The 25,023-nt window shown below is 20.0% G+C and overlaps 2 protein-coding genes across 3 annotated transcripts in view; one reads left to right on the top strand and one right to left on the bottom strand.

Moving 5' to 3' along the window:
• The window catches only part of Adar (adenosine deaminase acting on RNA), a 29,336-nt gene extending 13,256 nt beyond the window's left edge, over positions 1-16,080 (bottom strand). For both annotated transcript variants that reach the window (XM_011497704.1, XM_011497705.1), the window contains exons 1-4: positions 15,780-16,080; positions 13,310-13,364; positions 10,167-10,991; positions 8,044-8,429 (exon numbers count right to left, since the gene is read on the bottom strand). In XM_011497704.1, coding sequence (XP_011496006.1) covers positions 8,044-8,429; positions 10,167-10,991; positions 13,310-13,364 — 1,266 coding nt within the window. In that variant the 5' untranslated portion in view covers positions 15,780-16,080. The remainder of the gene's footprint in view (positions 1-8,043; positions 8,430-10,166; positions 10,992-13,309; positions 13,365-15,779) is intronic.
• Positions 16,081-19,255: 3,175 nt separating this feature from the next.
• Pfdn2 (prefoldin 2) lies at positions 19,256-20,428 on the top strand. Its single transcript, XM_011497703.1, has 3 exons — positions 19,256-19,523; positions 19,663-19,786; positions 20,258-20,428. Exons 1-3 carry the CDS (start codon positions 19,375-19,377, stop codon positions 20,426-20,428), a joined length of 444 nt encoding a protein of 147 aa, XP_011496005.1. The 5' UTR covers positions 19,256-19,374.
• Positions 20,429-25,023: the final 4,595 nt, after the last annotated feature.

Genomic DNA, 25,023 nt, shown 5'->3' with positions numbered 1-25,023 from the left:
AATATATCTGATATAAATACACGTTTATTTAAATTAACATATGTCGGTAATATTTAATGTCAATGATGATATTAATCTAGAATTCCTATGCTTTCTTAAATTATGTTATAAATTGAAAAGTGAACAAATTTTCAATAAAATTAGCTTTAATCGTATATGAATAAAAATATAGTAAAATATGTTGTTTTATAATACTATAACTATGAAAAGTTAAAGAAAAAATTATATTTTTAAAATGAGTATGTCCTCACAAAGAAGCTTTTTTTACCATATAACATTTATTAATGTTTTTCTTTTAAATTTTTTTCATTTATTATTCTACTGTTTGTAAAATTACACATTCTTAGCTATACAATTCTGATCATACATGTTACTCTATAGTTTGATTCTTGCCATTCTAAATTGCATGGTGCTTGAGCAAAATTTAATTTCTTAAATTTAAGTTATGCATTTTATCAGAATTTTTAACATTTAAAAAAATTTTTAATTTGCTTTTACCAATGTAATGATACAAGCCATTTATAACATTTTTTGTTTATTTTTCTAATACAGTTAATTTGTAGGATTAGATTTAGTATTTTGAATGTTTATGATAGTTTTAAATATAAGCTTATTTTAACTACAAACTGTCTTTGAAACAATAAAACTTACATATAATCTAGAATATAATTGAATTCGTTACTACTTTTCTTTAGGTTTAACGAAAATTTTTTTTATATAAAACTCAATAAAAGTGAATTAATTTCAATTGTTTTATATATTAATACTAATGCTTTTGAAGGTGCAATCTAATTATAATTAATTACAGAATTATTATAATATATTTATTATTTATTTCTTACATTTTATTACATATACTATTTGATTATATTCATAAATACATTATCTACAAAGTTCAAACAGTATTAATCTAAATTAATTATAAATATATTCCTGCTATGTTATAAGGAATAATAATTATGATAACAGTACTAAATATAATTTAAACATAAAATTATTCATATAATTGAAAGAAAGTTATATATATATATATATCAATTAATATTTGTTTTCTGCTTGTCATGATACTTCATAAATATATTCCACCTTTTGTATGCAATGATTTTATTTGATTTTTAAAAATCTCATTATGTATATCGAAGTGAAGATATTATGTGGTGCAATATATAATATATTATATTAATTCAAAATTTTCATACACCAATTAGCTGTGAAAATTCAATTGCAATATTATATATAGATAAATATATCTAATTCTGTAATTAGACAACAAAACACAAGAAACATTCTATTTTCCAAATACATAATAGCTTACGATAAGAATGCAGACAAAAATGAAATATTAAAATACGATTATGAAATAGTATATTATCAAAAAATAAAGAATTATATTAATAAAATAAATTTTAATTTAATTTGAAGCTCCAGCTTCATTTTTATTCACAGTACATTCAAAGATAAATTTGTATTAGTAAGAAATTTATATATCAAATTATGCATTGTATAAGAGATATAACCAAATTATTTTACTATATACAAGAATTTTTGTACATAAAGTATATAAAATGAGAAATCTAAAAAAACATATTTAAATATTTCCAAGAATTGAAATATTTATATTCCATAGTCTCAAATTTATGTTACAAAAATTTTAGTTGTTAATGTGTTTTATAATGATTGTTTAATATTAGAATATAAATTATTATATTTATTTTATATATTATAAAATTTCGGTAAACATATTTAAGACTAATCATTCTAAATATAATATTATAATGAAATGAATACAGTAACTATTTTAAAATGTATTTTAAAAAATCACATAATAACTAGAATGAAGCATGACATTTTAGAAGGAACATTAGATTGTATGTAAAAAAAATATTTAATATATAAAAATTTATAATATTTGTACACTTAATTTTCGTAAATAAAAGATAAAGTAATACATGATAAACTTACATATAAAAAATAATTATTAGTACAATTATTAATAATTTTACTTTTAAATTAATTGAAAAATTTATTTTAATGTTTTATACATGTGAATACCATAAACATATAAAATAAAAAATTCAATTTTATCAATGAATCGAATATCAATTACCTTTATATTGTCCACTTAGTTATCCAAAATAATCAATTAGATATTGGTTTTGCAGTTATTGTTCACTTCAGAGTATGGAGTAAATGCTTTTTATTTTCCACGTATGGTGACAAAAATTCTAAAATTACGAAAAAATTAAATATAATAACGGATAACATGAAGAATGTTAATATCAAACTAATAATGAATTTTGAATTTTTTATAGCCGATCCAATAAAATATTTTATTTATGAAAGTTGGCAATTAAAATAATTAAAAATGGCTCATTCTGGAAAATAGGCTATCAAATATTTTAAAGCAAATTAATAATAATTAGAAATTCCAAATATGCAAATATCGTTTCAATCTATTTTAATTTTTTAAATTACATTAAACGATAATTATTTTTTCTCTTTATTTTTTTCGTAATTTCTATGGTATTCTATTATTCAAGATATAAAAAAAATATATATATATATATATATATTTCTAAAACAAAGTCAGTGATAATATGATACATAAAACTATATATTGTTTAAATTATAATAACTCAATGTATCACCTTTTTCATTAGTACACATTATTGTTTAAAGTATTTATAAGACTCATAAGTATAAAATATGCGTTTTTAAAATTAAATAATAAATTATGCCTTTTACTTTTTCTAAATATGCCCATTTGTACATGTTCATTTTTATCAATTATATTTAAAGAGCTTCTGAATTAATATTCTATTTTGTGTTATTAATTATTTATAAATTATTTTCAAATTGTATATGATTTCTCTATATTTATTCCAATGTTAGAGTTACATATAAGTAATTATTTGTTATTAAATGATTAATTATAAATTAAAATAATTGAAAATTTTTATATAACAAAGAAAAAATATGTAAAAAGTTTCTGTGTTTATTAAATTTTAATCATAAATATGGAATTACTAGATAAAATTGTGACAACTAACTAAAACTGAAATAATTTCTATATTGCATACATATTGAAATATATTGATTCAATTGATTGAAATATAGTAAGTAGTATAAGTAAGTAGTATAAGATCAATAAGTGGTTCTAAAAAAATATTTATATTTAAAATTAGACCATCATGATAATTTAATTGAAGTATCAGTTAATACATATTTCAAATAAATATATTGAAATATAAAAATTAAAAATTTAATTTGTAAACAAGATAACAAATATATGAAATAAAAAATACAAATTAATGCTTTTTTAAAATGAAATTATTTTGAATACAACAGCAAAAATTCATATTGATACTATTATTAAAAAATTTAATAAGTTCAACATAATTGAATTTAAAAATTGGTAAAGTAAACAATTTTATGAATTGTAAGTAAGCATTTCTTTTAATATTTGGGAATGATTCAAGCGTCTAAAACAGATCATGTTTAATATAGACATATAATCATAACAAATAGATTTCTGATAGATGAAGCAATTAACGAAATTTATATAATTATTATAAAAGTTAAAAACATTACATATAACTATTATTATTTAACAAAATAATACTGTGATATGCTTGACTATTTTTTCTTGTATTAAGATTAAATGAATTAAGTATTCAGAATTTTTAAAGTTTTAAAATATTTTAATAATTCAGCGTATAATAAAGATACTAAATAATATTTAGCAGCTAACTTAAAAATACTTCTTGCTTTTTTGAAATTAATTTGTTTAATAAAACATTTTAATAAAACTTTTGTTTTATTACTTTTGTACTCGATTTTGTAATTGATTATATTAAAAAAAAACTACATTCAATTATTCTTCATGCATTGGAAATATTTCATAATTTGTTTGTATTAATACATAAAAATATTTAAATAAAAAGTAACTACCAAGAAATGAAAGAAAACTATTTAATACTTACAATATCAATCATAATTTTAAGTAATGTAGAAGTTATTAAATATTACGTTCGATTTTGCAAATATGTCAGTATGAAATATATGTACCTACAGTGATTAATAAAAAAAATAGCATAATGTATTTCGTCGATTTATCGAACAGATGAGGACGTATATCCGTTAATTGTTGAAGTATATTTAAATTATATAAAATTGCAAAATTTGATAAATCAATTAATCGATCGGTATATACTATGGCATAATCGATTTTAATATATACTTTTATATAAAAAAACGAAAAACCTTTTGTAATATAATAAGTTCGACACATTGAACAATAAAATCAATACCTTTAATTCGTAAGCTTGAATACGTTAATATATATTCATTGCTTAGTGTTACGGTTTGATAATTAACCTCAAACAATAAAGTTTTTTTATAATTTTAATTTATTGCATGTAGGTTACATAAGCAATATTTTAATATACGGTTTATTTATATGTGGCGCTACAATTATTAAAATAAAATGTTAAATAAGTCCATCATGGAAAATACTATAAACAAAATCAACACCGAAAAAAAGATTTTATAATAAATAAATTACTATTATTGTAACAATAATTTTATTATATTCACCTAGTTAAAGACACTAATGACAAGTAATATGATATGTTAATATATATTTGTAATATATGTATAATATGACAATATGAAAAGAAACTAACGAAAATAGGTATTTAAAAATGTTAAAAAAAAATAGTATATTTCATTGCTCTATGTATAAATTTACTTTTGAATTTTTAAACTATAAAAATTTTATTTTTGTGTTTAAGAATATATAATTAAATTTTATATAATTTTGTATTACAGTTATATAATTAGTATATTCAGTTACAAGTAAACATTAAAAAAATAGCATTCTGATAGTGTATATAAACTTTGATAGTTTTCATATTGAACTTGATTAAAATAATACATTTAGTAGTGAAGTTTTCTTAAACTATAAACTCATAATTTTAATTATATATTATTAGAAGTTTTAAAATTTTTATTTTTAATTTAATATACCAAAATTATATAACTGCCCTAAAATATTTACTTTATCTTTTTGAGTGATTTATTAAAATATATTTCTTTTATAAGACTAGTGAAAACTTTGTTTTTATTACATTTTGCTCATTAGTTTATTTTATTAATTTAAATAACTGAATCTAGAAATTATACTAATATATAATTTAATAATTTATAACTTTCTTTATACCACTTAAAATAAAACAACACTTGCCACATAATGTCTTATTTTTGTATTTAAGAAATATATTAAGAATATTTTAATTTCTTTAATATTTTTGTGTTAAACAATAAAATTATTCATAATTTGTTTTCGATATATATTATAATCTATATTTTCATTAAGTAATGTGTTCTGAAATCAGCTAAGTTAGTAATAACATGATAAGTAGCTATATGTAAACAACGATGGATCTGTAAATAGGAAATTTTTTTATAGCTATTCATTTTATATAAACTTAATATATGTATATTGATTTAACTGTAATAAAGAATAAACAAATTTATTCAATTAGGTGGATTTATGAATCCACATACACAGGTATTAATTAAGTTAAGTTAAAAAAAAAGTATATTATTTACTTTTGTACTTTACTATATATTTCAAGTTTCTCGTACATATCATACTTATAACAACATATTCAGCCTCTTTTCTATTCAAACTTTTTTTTTTTACATATAATAGTTTTTTTACACTATTATAATCTGCTGTTTTCTCTATCATTCAATTTACAATTTTTGTTTTTTTTTCTTTAATATATTTTCTATTGCATTTAACACTCATTCTGCAATTGTACATTTATTTCATTCGTGTACTTTAAAAATCTATGCATCTATGTAATATAATCTTAAAATTATGAATTTTATTTGATTACTTTTTATACAATCTGTTCTAATAAAGCAAAGGCTTCTTAATAAAGTTATTTTTTATGTTTCAATTTATCTCAGTTTAGTAACAAAATATTTATTTATATTTTTAAATTATAATAATTTATAATAAATTAAAACAATTTATTTGGTTTGCTTATTACAGTTTATATATAATTCGATCTATTATATTTCTATTATTCGACTTTTTATTTCTTTGATTTTATTTCTTTGATTCTATCTTTGACTTCCTTAAATATCTTTAATTTTCCTAGTAATTTTCTAGTTTATTTTCAAATGATTAATAAAAATATTTCTAATTATAATGTTCACTCGTTTTTTAGTTTAGCAATATTTAATTTAAATTACTCAGATAATCGATTTCTTATTTTTATACAATTCTTTTCTTAAATATAGATTTTAGTCAATATAATAATTTCCAGTATTAAATTTGTTTGAATATTACAGTATATCTATATTTGTATTTAATATTATTATACTTTGTCTGTGTGTTATTTATCAAATTTAACCTTTACTTTTTTTTTTGTATGCATTTACTTTTCAAATAAAATTTTCTAATATTTATAGTTTTATATTCACTCATTCCACTTATATTTTCACTTGCATATAATTTTTAAACCATTTATTTATATTCTTCTTAATTCTATTTTTTTTTTTTTTATATACCCATTTTCCTAATACTATATTTTTGCCAACACATCTGTATTTCCTTCTTTCTATTCTCCTTCATTTACTCGATTCTATACTGTATATTCCGTACTTTGTTTTCGGTATTTAACCTTCTTCTATATTTTAAGCTATTTAATCTTTTTCTTTTTTTTTATTGAACTTATTCTCATTTTTATTAGTGTATCTGTTCATTGCTTTATTACTTTTTTTTCTCTTTATTAATTTACTTTTTACGACTTTTCTACCTTTTTTTTAATCCTTGATAATCCAAATAATTTCTATTTTACTTTATACTTTAGCATTCTAGTATATTTTCTTATATATTTTTTTACTCTCTATACTTTTTTAACTTTCAAAACTACCTCATTTTCTCATTTTTTATCATTTCTCAGTCAATTAATCATTTTATTTCAATGTTTTCTATTGTCATTAGTACTGTTTATTAATTATTACTGATTTTATTATAAAACTTTTTTCTATTTTTCACGAATTTCTGTATCTTTCAATTGAAACTTAATAAAATGAATATATTTATAAAATAAAATACTTTTAATGTTCATTCAAATAATTCATAATCATAACTTCATCATAACATTTTTTTGTAAAAACAATGGATATAAAAACAATATTTTGCAAACTGATTCAACGTAAGCAAATCTGTGCAAAAGGACAATAATGTTTTAAAAAAGTGATAAATTAATATTTACAAGTGAATTAACGTTTGTTTTTTTATTGTTATTGCTATAAATAAATGGAACCATGGAATTCAATTATATAGTATTAAAAAAATTAGTATTAATTATTACAATCCGAAGAACAGACAACTGAGTAGAAAATTATTTATGATCATGATTAATTTCAATTAAAAAATATATATATGATTTTAAAAATAAATTACTATAAATATATTAATATTTATATATTTCTGTAAAACTAGTATTACTGAATTTGTATTAAAAACAAAATATCTGAAATATAATTTTATTAAATTATATATGATTGATTTATTAAATATAGTAAATGATTTTTATAAATTTTAAAAGGTAATTAATATTCAAGTTATCAATGAATTTATAATGAAAGTAACTATATTATTTATATAAAAGTGTAATATAATTCTCAAAATCTTGGTATAAACATAGGTACATTTTTTTTAGATTAAAAATTTTATTGTTAGTACAAAAATAATTAATTTATATTATGAAGAATATTTAATCTAATTAAATATCTAATTAAATATTAGTATCATTGTGTTTTAGAAATAATAGAGAATTTTGTATTATTTTTGTAATTAATTAGAAATAAAATATAATTTGATTTAAAGTTTTTTATTTTATAAATTGACTTTAAAAAAAATATATTGTAAATACGATCTCTTTAATTCTTCATTAGTTTTAATAATAATTTTCATTTTTATTCCGATTTTTATTAAAATAAAAAGAATGTTTTTCTTACCATTAAAACTCCATCCCATGTTTGAATACCTTCGCTACTTTTAACTGGAATAGTACCTTCACCTGATTCAATTTTCGTTCTTAATTGACCTCGAGCTCTTCTATTTGGATGTTTATCAATAGAATCACTATCTTCATGCGGAGAAAAAATTCTCGCATCTCCACAAGGTGCTGTATTTATATAAAGATGAAATTGAATACCTTGTTTAAGTTTGTAACCTTTTCTTGCAACTTCTAGAATAGAACTTTGTTCTTGATTCACTATGTATAATTCTAATTGTTTGTATAGATATTCACATAAACATCGCCTTGCAATTACTTCAGCATGGCAATCATTAAGAGCTCTACCGCTCACACTTAAATGTTCTCCAGATACACATTTTGTTCCTAAAAATAATAGATTAAAATTAGATTTCTATGTAAAACTTATTATTTAAGAATAAATAGAATCGAATAATCATTAGAATGCTTAATTTCAAGCAAATAAAAACCAATTCCGAACAAGAATTATAGTTTATCAGTTACGTATGTACAATGTCATTGTACATCACATCAATAATACAATAAGTGTTCAACAATGATACGAATATCCAATATAATTTTTATTACACATCTCGATCATTATATATGTCAATTACAGTTCATAAATTCACCACATAATTGGCAAACGTACAACATTTGCGTATTGACAATCATAATTTTATAAAAATCAAAAAAGTACATAGTAGAATTGTATATCATTGGAAAAATAGAAATATATTTTATTTGTATTCATCATCACCATCTCTTTCTTTACACTTTTACTTTTCATACGTAACTTTTGTTTATACATCATACCAATTGATATTATTCTAGCAGTAGTTCTCCATTTTTGATAAGATTTTATGGCTATTTTTCTATTTGTAAATTAATATCAACTTTTATTAGGGTATAATTTTATTATAGTAGTATATAGCAGAATATAATAACAAGTTATTAAATTAACTTTTTTAATTCCAGTTTTTGCTCATTATTTTCTGTTACTTTATTAACAAGTCAAATTCTATTAGCAAACATTTTTCGCAGTTGCTCCTCATTGAAAGTTTTTTGTCGTATGATAATTAAAAATCACAAATATAAATTTTTTCATTACAAATATTAAAGTATTAATTTATAGATAATTACATATTTAATTATACGAAAATTGGTAAAGATATAAATAAATTATTTTTATACGTACTATATGTATCATAAGAATGAAGTATATTAAAAATAAATAAGATATAATTGTATATATACGTATAAAATAAATTTATTTTATACTTTTTGGTTTAATATTGTTTTGTATTGATATGAATTATAAAATTTGAAAGATGAATATTTTAGTATACCTTTTTCTATTCATATTAATTATTTACAATAAAATATATAAGTTTAAGAATTAGTAAATTAATAGATGAATACAATCATTGTTTATAACACTAATATTTCTAACTTTCAACAAATTTATTTATTTAACTGTATTTATGTAATCATAATTCATGTAATTACATCAAATTTATACTTCAAAATTTTGTTATGTATATCATACGATATAAGTGAAAATCCAAAATGAATGTTCTAATTGTTAAAATGAAATATTTTCTGTTACGTTCATCTGCATTAAACTGTAAAAATTACATTTAGGAGTCATTTCCTTATTTATTATATGTATTATATGTATTATATGACTTATATATAAGTCACCATGATTATGAGACTTCCAAATTATGTTGATTGATTGCATTCAGGAAAATTTTCTGAAAATTCTTTATTTTAATCAGATTGATTACGAAGAATAAAATATTTGTTCATAATCATATGTTCAATTTTATGACACTATTATAAATAATTATATTAATTATATTAATTATTTATAATTATAATGTTAATGATTAATAATGTTACCAAATTCATTAAATTGTAAAGTAAATTTCTTATTAAATTTTATAATAAAATTTATTATGTGATTTAAAATATTTTATAAATAAATATTTATCATTACAGTAATTTAAATATAAAAATTCACACTAATTTATTAAGTTATATTTTATATTTATTTAACGATATTATATAAAATTATTATATTTAAAAAACATTGCTCACCAGTAGCAATACAAATTAATTCTGTTTCTGTTCCATTAGTTTGAACTATACCAGCTAAAACTTTGCGTCTTGCATGCTGAGGTTTATTTTGCATTAATTCTAAAAATTTTTGGTTTACTAATTTTCCAATTTTATCAGCCAATGTTTGCGATAAACTCATTTGTTCTTGCCAATTACCAGAATTAGTGATATTTGGTATTACTTTAACTGGAACTGGCATATAAAAAGAAGAACTATGAACATTTCGCAATTTTGCAAGTGCCGCTTTACTTGCAGCTGCTTTTGCTAATTTTTTACTCGGTCCAGTTCCTTCAAAAATTTCTCCATCTATTGTAACAGCAACAGTAAATTTAGCATAACTTTCACCTGCATCCGATACACATTTGTATACAACTCCTGGATATAATTCATTAATTAGAGCCACCGGCCCTTTATCTAAAAATTTATTTGTACTCTTTGGTTCTTGAGGTAATGTTTTAAATGTATTTATAAGATCTCCTTCTGTTATATCATTAGTAAAGTCATGTTCTACAGAAATACTAGATGGAAATGAATTCATTACATGGTGCACCTCAGGTGTATTTCTAAATTGAACAATATTTCTTAATGCCACCTCCGCTGCAGCATGCTTTGCCATTTTCTTTGTACGACCTTTACCTTCGTAGATTTGTCCATCAATTTGCACAGCAATAGTAAATATTGGAGCATGAGTAGGACCAGTTTGTGAAATAACTTTATATATAGCTCCTGTTTTTAATTCATTCAAAGTACATACTGCATTTTTTGGTTGAGGATTTTTATGCTTTTTTTTTACATTAGATAAACCTATGAAAAGAAGAAATACAATTTAAAACAGTATAATCAATTGATTTCAATAATATTAAAATATTTTAAATTTGCGCTAATTATAAACTGATTAATGAACGCATAATGAAAGTTTTGTAAATATATTCCAAAGAACTTAATTATTTAAATCATATTAATATTTTTATTGTAATCATACCATAACTAAGAGGCTTATTTTATTTAAATAAATAATACGGCAAACAGTTCTATTATTTTTTAAAAACTGTCTTAATTTTTTTATACTTCTGTACAATATTTATTAATACATTTTATCTCTATTTAGTAATTAGTATTTCTCTAATGTGATAGTTAAAAAAATTTTTTTATATAAATTAAAAATATAAAATATTATAAAATCAATAACTTAAAATTCATTTTTAACATCAACCACTGTTATAAACCATGATATAAACAATTAAGCATATAATTTAACGTAAATTCACATCAGAAGAATACATTTTTAGAATAATTTCGAATATATGTATAAAAGTAATAGAACAAAAAGAACTTATTAATTGTTTGAAAACCATATATAGAATTAATAAAATAAATTAAAAGGTTTGACAAAAAAAAAATACAGAAAGTAAAACACAGAATGAAATTACAGATTATAATAAAAAATAATAAAGATAAATATGTAAAACATTCAAAGAGAAAATACAACTACTGAAAATAAATAGATAAAGAAAAATTGAATGATAGTAGATACATTGAATATAACAGAAGTATTAAACAAAATTTAAAATTCATTTACATAAAAATAAAATCGTTGAAATTTAGATGAACATTTTTCGTTACTATAAAAATATATATAAAAGCTAAAGTTGAAAAATATTTTAGTTAAATTTACATGAGATAGAAGTACAGACATGGAAAGAAAATAAAAATTTAATGAATAGAAATGTGATACGGAACGAAAAAGAATTCTTAGGTTTCTAAGATTTATTATTATTGTGTATATGATGCATTACTAGTATGATTATTGTGATGATAATTTAGCTATACATAAAGTAAATAATACTTGAAAAATACAACAAAAAATATACTTATTTTTCCAGATTGTAAATTCAGTCATATTCATTTATCTAATCTGTAGATATACTAACAAAGTTTTCTAGATTAAAATTATGTGTATTAAAAAAAAAAATAAAAATAACAACTAATGGCTAACGATATCTTTTCTTTATCAATCCGATCAGTTGACAAATGCAATAACCTAAATTTAGCTATAAATCTATAAATGATAAAATTATTGTAGTTGCTTTTTCAAATTTATAAAAGCACTGATAACATCTAATTCGATATTAATGATACGCAAATTTATTAATATAACAAGTTAATTATGATCAATTAAACACATTCCAATAAATGACAACATTGTATTAAAAAAATATTTTAAAAATCAAATAATTTATTATATGAATAAAATTATTCAAAATCATGAATTATACAATAACTCAGCAACGCCATTGTATTTATCGTCCTCTAAGCATATAAATTTAATAGAATTCATTTTGTCTATGATATAGTATACTTATAATATTATATTATATAATAGATTTGAATATAATATTATATAATAGAGGCACAGAAATTATGTAAATAATATAATAAAATAGTAGATGATAAGCAAATGATTATTAATGGAATTTTTAAAAATAATTTATATGGATGTATTGAATAGACTGATCAATATTGACAATCAAGAGTACAAGACTTAAATTAAACTCCATACAAATATTGACAATATCATAACAGAAAATTTTTGTACAATTTGTGAAAAAAATAAGTATAAATGAAGGAGATAACACAAATGTGGTAATACAATCCTGAGATAAAATAGTAAAACTCTTGATTACTTGCTTATTAAAATCAATGAGTAACGAAATTTTATTAAAATAACGAAGAAAATATACTTATGCTGTAATTTTCCCTTATTTCCTTGAATTTAAATAAAAATATGGGAAAATATTCAAGCTGCATATAAATATGAAAAATGTTTTATAATTTATATAAAATTGCAATTATAAAATAACTTAAAAAATAATTATTTAGATCTTCTATTATTTATATGTATTATATATAATAATAATAATAATACTTTAGTATTATCATAATGTAAATTAAAAACTCTTAGAAAAATCACAAAATGAAACTAAAACGAAATATGCAAAAGCTTTGGAAATAGCGTAAAAATGAATTTTTTTATATAATTATGTGTTATATTAAAAATTCATAAAATACATTGAGTTTCATATTACATATGAGTATTTTTTTAATTTTAACCAAACCCTCACTTTCTGTATCAAGAGATCTCTTCAAATATGTTCGTACAGCATACTGTTCATTCATCTGCAAATGAATAATATTAATTGGTTATTTACAAACTATGATAAATTTTTAAATATATTAAGTTAATCTATATTAAAAATATTTAATAAAAATGAAACTGTATTTATCAGTAAATAAATATTAAACACAGCACAACTTTCTAGCCGAACCTTTCATTTACTGATGAAAACACTTTTATACAAAATACATTATTCTTACATTTATAGGTTGTTAAAATGTATTATCATAATAATAAAACTACTTCTTTTGTTAATACAAAATAGTGAGTTTATCACAATAAAGAAATATTAACGTGTAATACATATTTCAAAAAGCTCATCAAAGACTTTTCTATTATAGCAAACTTCAGCAGAGCTAACTTTTGAACATATTTATATCTTTTAAATGTCTTTAATAATAGTCATTGATTGTAATTATTAAATTCTACTTTTATATATAACACTGTATAAAAAAAAATATAGATGTTTTTAGATTAATTTTTCATTGCTGTTATACTACAGATTTTATAAGCTATGTAATATGAATTCTAGAATGACAATGAAAATGATCAACTGTTAAAATTATACTTTTGCTTATAGTGCAACATAGAGCATTTCCTTAAAGTTAAATAATACTTTGTGTAATGTAATTAGCAAAATATAACATCTATCCTTATAAAATATGTTCTCATACCGAGATAATTCTATTAAATTTACACGATAAATTTATTCTAATATAATTTAACTCTTATATTGATGACATCTGCATGATGAAAGGATAAAAGCAAAGTAATTGAAAAAGAAAAACAGGTCTTTTAAAGTTCTTGTTTCTTCTGTAATGGTATTATTCAATTTTTGCAATATATAAGTTTTTTTGTCTATTTCTAAAAAATCAATTTTAACTTTTTAATATAAAATTATTTTTAATATTTAAATACATCATCTGTATTATGTTCAAAATAAAAGAATTTTATATGAAATCTTTTTTATATCCATTGTCTAAATAATAATGTATAATACAAATGATAGATATAATAGAAATAATACTACAGTGTTATTAATACTGTATTGTACTTTTTTATTGTAATTAGTAATTGTAATACAATGAGAATAATAAAACAATATTAAATCAATTTATAAACTAATATAATACCTGAATGTTTTATGTATTAACAATTTTTTTAACTATAAATGTCTTGCATTCTCTTAATTAATATATTATTATACTTTTATTTGAAAATTTCAAGAAATTAACTAAAGTAGGCCATCGATAAAACTGTTATAATTATATAATTGTATTTACATGATTAAAGAAAACTAATATACCAAAATAATTATAATTATAACAGAATCAAAGGATTAAATCAGATATCTAACATTAGAAAATAAATTAGATTCTTTTTCAATAGAAACATTAAAAGATTCTTTTGATTCTGCAAAGATTACACTACCAAATATTATTATACACCCCAAAATAATATAAAAATTAGGATATCTTAAACGAAATATGATTCTAAATATAAATTTGCAAAGAAAGTTACATGAAAAGGAACAATAAAAATCAATCAAGATTTAAATACTTTTATTAAAGTATTTAAGTTCAGTTTTCAGTTCGCTTTTCAGTATACATAAATTTTAGTTTTTAAAATCTTGAAACTTTATTATATATATAACACAAATCCAAAAACTATAATTGAAATTTGTAACATATTTCTGTACTCATTTAATATATTTTTAACAGAACTAAGAAACTAATATATTAATTACTTTAATAAAAATTATTTATTTGCTTAAATAATAACATTGTATATGTATTTAATTTTATTATTTTTAAAATATTGATAAAATAAATTTACTATGGAATAAACTATTTTTTACTATAGATACTATAATTAAAAACAATTTTATTATAAAATTACTTAAATATAAAGTTTTTATTAATTTAAAAATATTGTTATTGCAAATTAATTTTTTTATATTCCTGTCACTGTAATTACTTTGACAGAAATTAAAAAAAAAATTTTTAGCGAAATTTATATAAGTATAATTTAAAACAAAACTATTGGTTATTTATTTGAAAACTTTATTAATATTAATCATTACTATAGACAATTTTAATACAGTTCAATTGATACTGAAATTCAATCGTAATCATATGATTAAATATAAAGGTTATAAATTGTGGTTTAGATGGATCAATTTAATTTTATTTTTTGTAACTTTAAAATTTTTCTTTACAATTTGTTAAAAATGTATTTATTTTTATTTGAATTTTTTAAAAATTTTACGATGTAACTATTATAAATTGGAAATTTATTACAAAATAAAACAAAAAACATCCAATTTCTTATATTAAAAATAATTTGTAATATTGAATGATGATCTATAAAAAATGACATTTCAATATAAAAATTGGTTTTAATAAACTGCGACTTACCTTCGTATTGTTATTAATTTGTTGCTTTTGTAAGAGTACACAAAAGTGAAAATCACTAAATGCAAAATTATTAAATATAAAAAATGTATAAAAGTTTTCTACCTAATATATTCATTTAAATTCAGTAATTTGCTATTTAATATGCCCTCCTTTTTCAAAAGTATTTTATTTTAAAAAAAAATTTTAATTTAAACAAACAAATATACAGGTATATAAACACAAATCATTAGTGATATAAACAGGTTTAGTACCTGTACTTCGATTTTTTTTACATATCATCCATAGACATACTACATAGCGCATTGCGGACATTCCCCACTACCACTGTCAATCTAGTAAACTTTTTGATTTTGCAAAGTTACATATTTCACTCCAATCTTATAAACTAACTGTAAAAAATGCGATACGTAATTTATTTATTTTTTATACGAATTAAATAAATACAAGTAACACTCTATTTTCACAAGCATTACATTAATTTATATTTCCTGATTAATGTTCAAAAGGTAGTTTTAAATTTAAATATGATTTTACATATAAATTTTTCCTTTTTATATTGAGCTTCCCATTCGCATGTTGATTTAAAAGATCAAAAATATATTAAGATTTATAATAATGGAAGATTTTATATCACTTATTTTAATCAATATATTTTTTTAAATATAATTTGTACAAAATAAAAGCAAATATTTTTAAAATTCTAGGAATTACTCTTTTAGTATAAAATTAAATTTTCAGATTTAAATATAGAGTAAACATACGATAAAAAAAATTATTCATGTAGAAAATGATTAATTTAGTTTATAAAATGAATTTAAAATATTATTAAAATTTTTATTCAATTTATTTTTTTTTATAGAAAGTCAAATATATATACATATTTGAATAAATTAAATGTTTTATGTAATACACTTAAACGCAAAAACTGCCACTAAAATCAACTTGGATAATAAACTATTATTCGTCGATTAGGAATATATATTAATTAGTTATACATATATTAGATGGTAAAAGCCCTTGTATTATCTTAATTATAGATAAAAATATATGATTAAATTACTATATAATAAATAAAAATATTATATACAAATGAATTATAAAAGTAATGAATTTTTTCTTTATATATCTGTTCAAGCAACAGATATATAAGAAGACAAAATTGAACAATCAGTTTAATTTAATTATAGCCAGGATTTAATCCGATAGAAAACTAAATGCGTATAAACAAATCAGAAAACACGTGTTTGATCTAAATAATCATGTTTAAAAATAATCGAAACGATTTTATAAGTAAAGATAGTCTTATTGATCAATAAACTACATCGTCTATTTGTGTCTTCCTTCTATATTCCTTTTATATTTGATCTTGTGTTATATTTTTAATATTTCCTTTTATTATAGATTTCATATGTAGTCAATAAGTATATTTTAAACGAGAAACATCTGTATCAATACAAATAGTTTATATTGTTTAGAAGGTAATGATTTTATATATTATAAGTATACTATTTACTATTTTATTTTTTACTATTTTTAGATGTTTTATTATACATTTTGTTTTTATTAGTTTTTAATGTTATATAATTAAAACATTTTTAAGGAATTTTTTTTCTTTTATTCTTTAATATTTGTTCTTTTACTTTGCATTAGAAATCTAATAGATATAGTTTAGTTGTATATCCTATTTTAATTTTGAAATTGCAAATTTTGTTTTACACATCAAGTAGGTACTGTATACAGTCGTATTCTTTTGTAAATGAATATATATTTTTGTATGTTTTTAATAATAATTTCATGGTTATTATATATTATTTTTTTAGATGTTCTATTTTCAAGTAATAGTTACTCATTTACTAACCATTAGGACATTTTAATTTGTTGCTTTATTTTCTTGTATTTGATTCGTTATTAAATGATAGCTGTGTAAATACAGATATTCCTGATGAGTACTTACACAATAACTGTAATAAATTTCAGAAAAATGTTACTTAAATGATATTTATACAACTGCCATACAAATAATAATAACTATAAATTCGCTTCCGAATTCTAAATTAAATAATTTGAAGGAGTTTTATAAATTTAATATTTTCAACTCTAGAAAATATCTTGGAGAAAGGGAACTAAACTAAGCTTCTCTATTCATCTGTTTATTTTATCCTTTAATATTTTAGATATTCATATCACTTCAAGAATGATATATTTTACTTCTGCCTGAATGATGTGTTCTTTTTTTAAATTTGTATTATATTTAAGTCTACTTTGTATTTTTATCTTATTTATTCTTTGCAATAAGATGAATTTTTTAAATCTCTTATAAGAATAGTACATTAATTCTGGATTATACTATATTCTAAACTCATATAGCATGTATTTACAAGTGTTTTTATAAATAAAGGGAAAATAAAGGAAATCGAATAATCAAATCTAATTAAAATTAAAATAGAAAATAAGCAAATTTCGATATTATAGAAATAAGATTGTTATAATATAATATCTATTAACTTTATTTAAGTAAAGGAGGAACTATATTATATATTTAATTTCAGTGACAATGAATAAATTTCGAAAAAGAGTAGTGATTTAAAAAATAATTAATTTTATTTCTTATACTTTTATATAAACAGTTATCCATTTTCAACTGTTTTATTTGATGTCCATTAATGAAATGCATAATTTTTATTATTATTTATCTTCCAATCATAAATAAACAAATGTCTTTCTTTCAATATTACATAACACGATTACAATGTGAATCCTTGGAAAATTTTAAAACATACATGTTGAGTATTTCATAGTTTTCATATTTGTTTATTCCTCGTTCTCCTACGATATTATTTTACCATTAGTAAATACTAAACGGTTTATTAATTTCAAGTTTATGTGGCTAAAGTATTAACCTATTAACTCTGAATATAATGATTATAAAATATATAAATACAGTGATGATAATAATAATAATAATAATATTTAAAAATAAATTTAATGATGCCATTATATTTCTCCAGAAAATTATTTTTCTTTTTATTAGAATTTATTAGAATTACAATATTGTATATTAATATTGTAATAATACGAATAAAAAACTATTATTCTTAATATTTAAATAAACAATCTAAAACTAAATTTATAATATTAACAATGTACCCAAATAATATGATTTAATTCTATTTTATTTATAAAACATAAAATAAATATATTTTTAGAATATCAATTCAAATATAAAACTTAAAAGAATGGTTTTAAGAGTGTTATTACAAAATGAAAAAATATTTTATTTATTAATGAATTGAAAAACAATTAAATCATTTTTTTCACATAGTGTTTGTTGTTATTAAACTTGTTCAAATTGTTCATAAAATTTTATATTTAAATTATGCTCATTTGTATAAAATAATAAGATTAGATCTTCATTATGATTTTTTCACGCGCGCTGTCAATTGTCCATATACTATATACTTTTATTCTATTATTCACATTAATGTTGACTATTAGTCTACATTGAGTTTACTACATGCGAAATTTGAATTATTAGGTTATTAGACCTATTTTCGTTACATTATTAATTTATAATATAAATAAAAATAATAAAAATATGCCAAATGAAAGGAAAATGGTAAAATCTACATCAAGGAATGCTAAATCAAATGAAGACATTTATGCTGGATTTCAATCATTAAGAAATGAACAACGCATAATGGCCAACAAATTATCAGAAATGGAAACAGAGTTAAATGAACACAAGTAAATGAATTATAATTTTTAATCATTCAAATTAAATTGTAAACCACAATTACTTGTAATTATAATTATAAATATTAATTTTCCAAAAATATATAAATATTTGTATATATTTTATAAATTCTACTCACTTTCATTGCAGAATTGTTATCGATACATTGAAAAATGTCGATTCCAAACGTAAATGTTATAGAATGATTGGTGGAATATTATGTGAGCGTACTGTTGAAGAGGTTATGCCTTCTTTACTTATAAATAAAGACCAGGTATATATTTACTTATAATTAATAAATAAATTATATTTAATTGCTGATCATTGAGTATTGAAAGAAATTCTGTCATTAAATTTATTATTATAATTTTTTTTATGTTCAATTGATTTTTAAATGTTATAGGATTAGCAGTAATTGATTTATTTATCATTAATTTATATTACAAAAGTATATAAAATTTAGAAAAAATTTGTAATAAATTTATTCTTTATTTATGAAATTATTTTGTACTTATTCAAAATTTTTACTTTTAAAAAATATTTAATATACCAATTTTATTATGTATAAACTAAATCAATTTAATAGGTTAATAGATACTATAATTTAATTAACAATAATAGCAATTGTAAAATATGAAATAAAAATCTTTTTAATAATTAACAAAACGTATTTTGCATGAGTGTATAAATCTGTATAATATTTACAAAGAATTTATTAACAAAATATATAAATTTATCTATCTAGCTTACAAAAGTAATTGGTACATTAAATGAGCAGCTGACATCTAAAGGTATAGAAATAAATGAGTATAAAGAAAAACATAATATACATATTAGAGGACAAGATGATTTACAGAGACAAGAAGAAGAAACAAAAGAAAATAAAAGAAATAATATAGTTATTAATTCTATTTAAATTTAAGTATTTATATATCTTTTATCTTTATATTTTATAAATAAGATATATTTACTTATACATTTAAGCCAATATAAGTATCATATTTCAATAATTTAAAACTATTATATATAATACATTTTATGTTAAATTCTTTAAATAATTTTTATAATTACTATTATTAATAATTAGCAAATAGTTATTAATTTAGTGTATTATAACTTCTAATTATTTGTAAATGTATGATATTATTGTTACATTATCTAACTAAAATATTTAAATAAGATTAAATTGCAGATCATGCCTATTTTCAAAAATTTTGATATGTATTGTTATATTACTTATTAGCATCGTACTATTATAAGTTAAGATAAACAAATAAAAAAATATATATTTTGAAGAAAATATAGTTACTGAGAAGTGATGAATTGAAAAAAAATTTTTTTTTCAGATATAAAATATTAATTATTAGGTCTGTATTATCACTATCAAATCCAGTATTTTATAAGATATTTAATAATGCAGTAGCTTGTTAATTTTTTAAACAAATGTTATTTTAAATATTTTCATTAAACTATTGGTTTTTAAATATTTTACTTAGTAAAAATTAAAAATTATGTAATTTAAAAAAATCGTATCATTTTTACAAAGGGTGCAATTAAAAAAATCAAGCAATTTCCAAAATTTGTTAATTGGATAGTTTCATAAAGTAGTTAATTAAAAGAAATACTTCATGGATAGTTTTTAAAAATATAATTGTTAAAGGAAATATAAATAATTATTCAATATTTAAGAAATTGTTTGGATTGAATCACATAAGTCAGTATAAAATAATTTAAAAAATAAAATTATTTTTAAATTACTCAAATGTTGGTATTAAATTTTTTATATAATCAAAAATATATTAAATTTTACACTTATAATATATGATTGTTTATTAAAGTTGTAATTAAAATAAATTATTTTTTTAATCTCTAGGTTTGAGAATACACGTTATGAAATTTTTCTGGATTTGACAATGTGTTGATTGTATGATTATTTTACTTTGTAAAATATTGGGTAAAAGGATATAGATTAGAAACATTATTATTATATAATAATCAAATATATAAAATTTTTAATTAAAAATTTTCTTGAGCATTAAGTGTAGTTATAATCCTACACTGTATTAATTCAGTAAGCAACTTTGCAGAATTTATGAAAATACTGATATTGACTTAACCTTGAAGTTAAAATGAATGTTATAACACTTTGTTGACAACTAATATTGTAACTTATTTTGATTATTTACTTTACAAAGGATAATGAATTACTTTACATAGAAATGACATAAGTAATATATTTTTAATAATATAAAATATATTAATCAATCTATTTATAATGAACTTGATTAATTTTTATTGGAATTATCACAAAAAAAGTAGACGATCAATTTTCACAGAATTTGCAAAATTGACATAAACATAGATATATATTCAAACGTATTATCAAAATTTCTAGTTGCATGTTCAATTATAGCTGTACATATTTCTTGATATAAAATGTATCAAAAATTGTGTATTTTCATAGTAAAAATTATAAGTTACATATAATAAAAACTGAAAACAATCAATAGCTTAAATATTAAATTACTAAATTATAGTATAAGTAGAGTGCATATTAAATGATTGAATAAAAATAATTTTTTACAGGATTTGAATATAAAGCATCACAAACATTAAAAAATTGTATCTCGTTTTAAATGAAAAATAAATTTTTCTTTATGGTTACCAATTTTTAACATCTATTAGGTAATTAAATCTTAATAATTGCATTACAGTAATTATTATTAAATTAAAATTACTTTAAAATGTGATCTATAATAACTATGCATACTACCATTAAAGTAAAATATAGAACATATGTCCATAGTTGAATTAATTCAATTATTAAAAACATAATTATATAAAATAAACTAACATAGAATAATTACACTAACTGAAAACAACAAGCATATATTTCTTTGCTATCAGAACATTAATTTTATTAACGTTTAAGATATACAAATTTTAATTATTTTCATTCCACCTTCCCATAATCCGTAAAGCAACCCTGAACAAATTCAGTTTAAGGAAAATTTTCAACTTGTATGTGTTATTTTGTACAATTATTCGTCGCTGATATGTATAGTACTACATTTTAACTTTATTTACAACTTAATTAATTCGTACTAAAATTAATTTTTAATTAAATTTTGTTATTTTCATATTTCAATTAATTCGTTGAAATTCGTCAAAATAATTATAAAATAATTAGTATTATTAGTAAAATTTATTCAAGAAATTAAATCTAGAAATTTTAACTCATTACAGTAAATTACAATTTTATTAAAACTGCGTATTAACAATTATCACTCCTGTACAATTTATATAAAAAATGTATAACATTACGAGATTCTTCTTCAATAAATAAAGAGAATATTACGTGATGTCTGGGAATTATTTATCTCCTCAAGAAATGTGAATAAGACGAGCAAAATATGCCTATAACAATATGCCACGGAAAAAAAAGAAATAAAAAGATGGAGGATAACAGAAATTAAAAGTAGCTTAAAAATATGGGCAAAAAAAAATAATTATAAAATATATATAGGTCTTCAAACTGTATGAAACTAAAATAGAATTCAATTAATGAATAAAAAATGTATATGATATATAAAAAGTATGCAAAATTTTCGCTATTCAAATAAGCATAGACAATAATATAATGTGAGCGAAATTTCTATTTAAGCTTCAACAAAATTCGAAGAGTATAAAAATATTAAATTAAGTAATGGTACAATTACAAAATATTTTGTAGGTAGTAGGCTATTTAATTTATAAATAATTATGCTGTGTATGTAAAATTTATATTGTACAGATTTTAAATTGCGATCAATAATAAAATTCCATTATAAAAACAAAATTTACAAATTAAAAATTATTTTTAATAGAAAAAAATGAATACTTTTAATATTTTAATTTTATTCTTATCGTAAATACACGCAGGAAGAAAAAAATCTTTTTTTTAAAAATCCATTACCTGATTCCATCAAATCTAGAAAAAGTTTTGTAAACGTTAACCATTTTTGTAATTTAATACAAAACATTTAAAAATATATTTGTATTTTTATTTAACTACATATTTTTAAATATTCTATTAAATTTTTTTGTATATTTATCTTTGTATTTGTTGTACAGTTCTATAAACAATTCAATATTTAAATGGATTATATATATATATATATATATTGTACTTTAATCATAAATCAAAAATTCAATTTTTCTAAACTAGAACCGAAAATATCGGACATATTTTAAATTTTTATATTTTTTATTTCATAATATATGTAAAATGTCATAATATTGAACAAAGAATGGAAATAAATTATACTGAATATAATAAAAGAATTATTTAATCTTTAATTATATTAAACTGTGTTTAAATAATTGTTTAGTAAAGTTTCATAAATAAACTTTCGTAACACACTTTTATCATGTTTCTATATAAATGACCATTTATAAATAAAATCGAAACAATATTTTCATACGATTAGCAAATTTACAATTATTTATATAAAAGTTATATATTAGAAAAATACTTTTATTATAAAAAATTAATATATTAATTATTAAAAATTTTTTTCTTTTTAATTTACATTAAAATTTTCTGTATGTACTGCTATACTTTATATATACAATTTTTAATACCTATAATCATAATCTGTTTTTTTGAACATTTATATGTGTTTGAAAATAGTATACCGGGCGAGGAGGGCCAAGTAACTAAGATTAGATGTGAGCTCCACATGTTGATAGCAGGATTGCAGGCTAGTGGACAAGATAGTATATGTATTCAATAAAGAGCAGTTTTGTTGTTTAGTTTGTTGTATTTATGATTGCACTAGTTGAATTATAATTAGTTTTATTTTTATAATTGATTTTTTGGTTTTCTTGATTTGTATGTTTATTGCCACTGAGCTATCACGTAAGTCGCATACACAGGAAGAAGTTGATGCCTTGCTGGTCCTCTATATGTGACACACGTGTAAATGAAATAATACACACAGAAGAGCGAGGTCGTAAGCCCCCGCGCTTCCTTGTATATGAGCACGTGGCGTCGCTTGCATTGCTTGTATTATGTTTTGCAGATAGCTTTACATATCTGTAGATTGGCGTGTATAGCTTGATATAGTTAAGAATTAATTTGGAATGGAACGTTACCTCGTGAGTCTGCACGTTGTGTATAGCTATGTTTTGTCTTATTCTTTGTGTTGCCTCGTAGGGCTCCTTGTAGTTTGATTGTGTATACTGTGCTGACTAATGTACGTAGTTCTCGATTCCCTTTTTTGTATTACACTGCTGCGAGTGTATGATTTGATTATCTAGTACTTGTGTTGAATAGATTAATCTTGGACCTTGCGTTTTATCGACTTGTTCTTTTTCTGTTAGATAAGATAAGATAAGTGATTGTGCCATGCCGGCGTTGCCTTTTTTAAAGCCTTCTCTGGACCACGCGATGGTCGGTGAGGATTCCCTCTCTTTTGGTGTCGCCAATCAGAGCTGTCTTGTCGATCATGGCGTTGCCAATGAGATTTA

This window comes from Ceratosolen solmsi, unplaced genomic scaffold, assembly GCF_000503995.2.
Source record: "Ceratosolen solmsi marchali unplaced genomic scaffold, CerSol_1.0 scaffold47, whole genome shotgun sequence".
NCBI classification, from domain to species: Eukaryota; Metazoa; Arthropoda; class Insecta; order Hymenoptera; family Agaonidae; genus Ceratosolen; species Ceratosolen solmsi.
This window is presented reverse-complemented; position numbering and strand designations above follow the sequence as displayed.